Source organism: Rhipicephalus microplus, chromosome 5 (assembly GCF_043290135.1).
Source record: "Rhipicephalus microplus isolate Deutch F79 chromosome 5, USDA_Rmic, whole genome shotgun sequence".
In the NCBI taxonomy this organism is placed as follows: Eukaryota; Metazoa; Arthropoda; class Arachnida; order Ixodida; family Ixodidae; genus Rhipicephalus; species Rhipicephalus microplus.
In genome coordinates this window covers 156,268,296-156,273,624 of record NC_134704.1, presented here as the reverse complement: position 1 = coordinate 156,273,624, position 5,329 = coordinate 156,268,296, and the positions used below count along the sequence as shown (strand labels likewise).

Below are 5,329 nucleotides of genomic sequence, written 5' to 3'. Positions count from 1 at the left end.
TTAAATACATAATATAGCGAAAGAAAACAAGGACAGAAAAAGATACACACAGAGCGACTGCTAGTAAAAGAAAATGTTCCGTGGCGAAGAGAATGCGAGCCTTTTCATGGTAATTATTCTTATCATTTCCAGCTTTGACTGTAATACTTTCAAGGACTTCAAACATCTCGAAGGCTCGCGTGTTAAATAATTCCCTTTCGCAGGCTGCGAAGCAACGCCTTCCTATTATTTTTTTACGCTCGTAAAAGAACAACGACCGTTCTCGTCACTCACTCCGCCACTCTCATTACAAAGAAGTGGGAACAATGTGTGTGATTATGCGTACGCAATTTAATCTACTACATTGGCATGGCTGCCTTGTCCTGAATAAATTTTTCGAAAATGATGGCGAATATGTCAGACTAGGTACACTAGGTTAACCATAAAAAAAATGTAGGTTTTGTTTATAACCTTCAGTATGGCAGAAGACATGGAAAAATCGTGAACATGTATAGTCTGGCGAAACTTAAAAATTCTCATAGTGCACTCGTATGTTCTCGTGAAGCATGTACTTAAAGAGGTAGCTGAACGCTGGCTAGACACGGCATTAAAATTTCAAAGGACATCTGTCATTCTTGCGTGGTCGCTGCCTGAATGCAGGTGCACCCAGACGCTGCGCACAAATCATTTGGTTCCCAAGTTGAGAAACACAAGGAGTCAGTGCACTCTTACGTTGGTCTGAGGCGGGCTCCATGGTGATAAAAGAAGACGCCATGAGAAGGAAGAACGTACTTTTTTGTGGTATGCTTGCCGAAACAAGCCCCGCCGGGGTGGTCTAGTGGCTAAGGTACTCGGCTGCTGACTCGCAGGCCGCGGCTTCAAATCCCGGCTGCGGCGGCTGCATTTCCGATGGAGGCGGAAATGTTGTAGGCCCGTGTGCTCAGATTTGGGTGCACGTTAAAGAACCCCAGCCAATCGAAATTTCCGGAGCGCTCCACAACGGCGTCTCTCATAATCAAATGGTGGTTTTGGGACGTTAAACTCCACATATCATGGACGTTAAACCCCACAAATGAATCAATCAATTGCCGAAAGAAGGTGTACAAAAGAAAGGTCGCGTGGCGTGGTCACCAATCATTCATACAGGAACCTCGTGATCAAAGTGTGGGTTAAGCATGTCAACGCACATGCGCGGTAACAGATTATCGTCCGGAACAGGTGAGCCAGACTTTGGCGCTGGCTGATAAGCGGTGAGCAGACGCAACATGGCCAGTAAAGCGCTGCCCATTCTATGACGCACGTGCCGCGGCGCGACTCCGCTGGGGGAAGTCTTCCCGCGCACGGCGGGCCGCGCGGCGCGTGCCCGCGAGGTGGAGCGTCCCGCGATCGCCGTGCCCCCTTACGGCGCACAAATGCAGGCCGGCGTGGGGCTGCCCAGAAGTGCGCCAAGTGTGGTCCGCCGCGCCGTCCGGCCTGGTCGTCGGGCTTCTGTGGGCGCAGCAGCAGTGCCGGAGTAGGGGGGAGGGGGGCCGTGCCGCTGCGAGCGGAATGCCGGCCGCGCTATGCAGGCGCTCACGGACATGGAGCTGGCGCGACTCGAGCAAGGCGGGCCCCGGCACGGCGGCAGCCTGCTGTCGCTGCACACCAGCCTGCCATCGAGGACGTCACTGCTCGGCAAGCCACTGAAGGTGGGCGCCCACCCCAGGGACGCAAAGTACCGCAAGAAGCAGACCTTCATGTACAATTTCCTCGAGAGGCCACGTGGATACAGGGCAGCCGCGTACCACATCTTCCTGTGAGTACGCGGCACGTCGGCGCCTGTGGTCTGCCTCCTCGGCCAGTCACTTTCGGGGTTGCCTTCACTTTCGAGTGACGTGGTGTTGCCAGGACGAGACATCTCGTTGAGACGAAGGACGTTGTGATCGTTGGATCGGCCAATAAACGCTTGCCGAAAGTGATACCTCGAAAGTGGTCGGTCGAGGTGTGCGGTCCTTGCGATCTGCATGCTCGCTGCGCGCGTCACAAGTGCACGGAGCTCTGGCTCCGCAACTGAATCGCACTTCTACCTACTCCACTGCAAAACGCGCGAGCGTAGCTTTGGCGAAGCAGTTATACCACTGCATAATAGTCTTACATGACCTACGCTGACAAGAGAACTTGACTTGTATTTTTTCCAGCTTATCGTGAATTACGGAAAACAACGTGTTAGTATACGCGAAACAAACGCGACGTCAGTAAGACGCCACTCGACTGTGAAAATTTCCGCTCACTTGTTGCCGCGCTCCGAGGACTCAGTGGGTCGCCCCGGAAACATCGACTTTTCTGCACTCCCAGTTACCGCGTCCTGAAGCGTCCCATCCTGAGCGTCGCCGCACACTTGTGTGCTCAGCATAGAAATACCTTCTTGTAGTCGCATCTTGTTGTACTGTATGCTTGGTGCCCCAGTAGAGTTGGAGAAAGTGAAGAAAAGCCGGTGTTCCCTTTGGTAGGGTGTTCGCGCAGCCGTGCCGCAGCCGGACGATCGACACGATCTCGGGAAGCGAGCATTTACCGAAACATAACGGATTCAGCTCGTATATGTGGGCAACTTTCACAAAAAGTTAAGTCAAACGGCTACGAAAATACAGAGCGCGTGTTTTCCAGTTCAAGATTGCTGAGCGTTTTCGACATCTTCCGGGAAGAACGTGCCCAGATGCACGCGAAGCGGTGTGATTGTGTCAATTAGTCGTCGAAAAAAAAAAAACTTGCCAATCGCGCGGGATTTGACTATTGTAGTGGCGCTATACTGCATAGAGTTGAAATAAAGAAAGATGGCCACATTATTATCGCGTCATCATCTAGGAACCAGAGACGTAAGTGTTTGTGGCACTGTACATGGTTAGGCCTAATGCGATCGCATTCAAGCCGCTTTGAGTACTCAAGGAAAAGTTTTCCATTGCAGCCTGCCTGCTTGAGTGATGAGTTGGAAAAATAAAAAGAAAGTCAAAGCACAATAATGCAGGATCTATATCCCTCATCTTGCACCACGGTGGGCCTCAGACACAACTGCGGGGACCTGCATGTCCGTGTAGTACGCGGCATCAACCAGCACGCTCTGTGTGGGCGCCTAACCCCCGTATTCCAAAACAATTTTCAACTCAAATTTCATCTTTCCCTTGAGAAAGTTCAGCACTTCACCGCTGTTCAAATGAAAATGACGCAGCTCTATTAAAGAATCGCTGCAGGTTATTACTGATATGCAGTGACCTGTTGAAACAATGCTCCCGTCTACTTTAGGAAGTCAAAGTGAAAGGGCGTTCTTTATAATACGGGGAATTACGCTTTGCTGCGTGTGTTGTACGACTCGCTCGTGCTTTGAGGGCCGGCAACGAGGCATGAGGTGCGTCACACGACAGGTGAGCCTTCGTGGAACATGCCGGTGCGATGAGAGAACGTCGCTTGTCATTCGATTCTCCGTGCGCGAGTGTCGTCACTGCAGCGGTACTGCGCTCGCGAAAACAGGAAAGAACCTCCGGGCGCACGTGGACGCGTCTTACGTATTCTCTAACACACCGGCAGTGTTCTCGCGTTCACCTGCCTCACGCTGTCTGTGAAGTTGGCTGCTGCATTGCACCTGCTTGCTGTATAAAAGAACAAGATTGGGGAGAAATAAACGTGAGCTTTCTCTGAAAATAATGACATGACGAGAGAATAACGAGAAACAAACAGAAGTAATTACGTAGTTTTGTTGATTACGTGCTTTGTGACAGTCCTGTAGCGTTTTTTCTGTAGGCCTGCTATGATTGTAACAGAAGGTCGTTCTTGTTCACCAAAATGAATAAAAAGTATATTTGGATTTTTTTTTGTAATATAATCTCGCCTAGGGTAAGGTCATTTTTTCTTTCCTTACCACTTATTTGCATCAATGACTCGGTGCGGGCGTTGATACTTTTCACCGCGGTCATAATAGTGCGCCCATACGATAAATAATATTGCATGAATATTCAGCTGACTGCTCTAAGAATTAGTCTATAAATAACCTGTATGAAGGTGGGTCTGAATTCTTGTCAATGATAGTTAAAAGACACGGGTATCCATGTCTGACAAAAGAGAAAAAAAATACTGGACACTGCGCTGCGGGGATTGTATTGCGCGCAAGATGAAGCTTGGCGCCAGAAAATACCGGTCAGTAGAAGTTGTGACTACTCATATAATCGTCGTAGACGCATGTGTGTCGGTGGTTCGTGGAGAACGCTGTCCTGGACTATTTATGACGTGAAGCTACGACGTACACGTAAGTACGGGAGAGAATCACATGAAGGCATTGCGTGCTGAAAAGTTTATTAGTACACCAGGCGTAATCGTGTCATTCTTTAATGACACAATAGCAAATAAATCATACGTAGTTTCATTTACTTATGTATACGCTCCTTTACATTTACCTTACATGTATGAGTGTGTATGAATAATATTGCACACTCTTGTCCTTATGCGGTACTTTATGCTCTCAAGATACATATGTTGTAATTAGTTTTATTAGTATTGTAAAATCAGTAATTGTTATATGCTCAATAATTACTTTACCGTTTGACGTCATCTTCGTATATGCTCTTGTACACATGTTTGTTTTTTCGTTTCTTTTTCTGCCTATACCTACGATGATTCGCCAAGGTCTGTAAACACATCACGTTATACACAGTTTTTCTTGTGTTATAACTTTAGTAAAATAATTGTGTTTAGATTATTTTTTTCCACAGGTGGCATGCCTTTCTTATATGATTATGTTTTAATAAATTCCAAATGCTCTTTGGCTGCGAATACAAATGCAGTTTGACAAAATGTTGTTTTTGCAAGCTATTTTACATCAATACATTCAATTCAAATTAAAAATGACCTACTCACAGCTTGAAGGCGGTGGCCCTGACCAACATGAATGCGTACTCAAAAAGCGGAATCATTCTTTGAGCCATTGCAGGTATTTTACTTCTACGGACAGCACTGATGAAGGTGCATCGCAAGGTGCGAGACGACGACCGCTGTAGCAATAAACGGAGTTGTGAGTTTAAGTGAGTGTAACTCGTTTGAAGCGTATATACAGCTGTACCGCAATTTTTGTTACCGGTGACGTAGGTGTAGCCGTAAAAAACGCAGGTAAAAAACGTCGTTACAATGTTCACCCTGTGTACTCGTTTCAACAGAAAAGAGGCTCCGTATACGTAAATGTATACGCAAATGACGCCGCACGCACCCCTACAAAGGTTACCAGCAAACTCTAAAGACACATCGATCGCATCGATGTTTTTTGATGACTGAAGTGCTCGCACAGGTACACTGATCTCAACAGAAGAAAAGCAAAACAAACTTTTATAAA

General features: G+C 47.5%; 1 protein-coding gene across 1 annotated transcript; it reads left to right on the top strand.

Annotated features, from left to right (window-relative positions):
- Window positions 1–1,443: 1,443 nt before the first annotated feature.
- LOC142817986 (potassium voltage-gated channel subfamily KQT member 2-like) lies at window positions 1,444–3,814 on the top strand. The gene has a single exon (XM_075896103.1). The coding sequence runs from the start codon at window positions 1,542–1,544 to the stop codon at window positions 1,776–1,778; it is 237 nt and encodes a 78-aa protein (XP_075752218.1). The 5' UTR covers window positions 1,444–1,541; the 3' UTR covers window positions 1,779–3,814.
- Window positions 3,815–5,329: the final 1,515 nt, after the last annotated feature.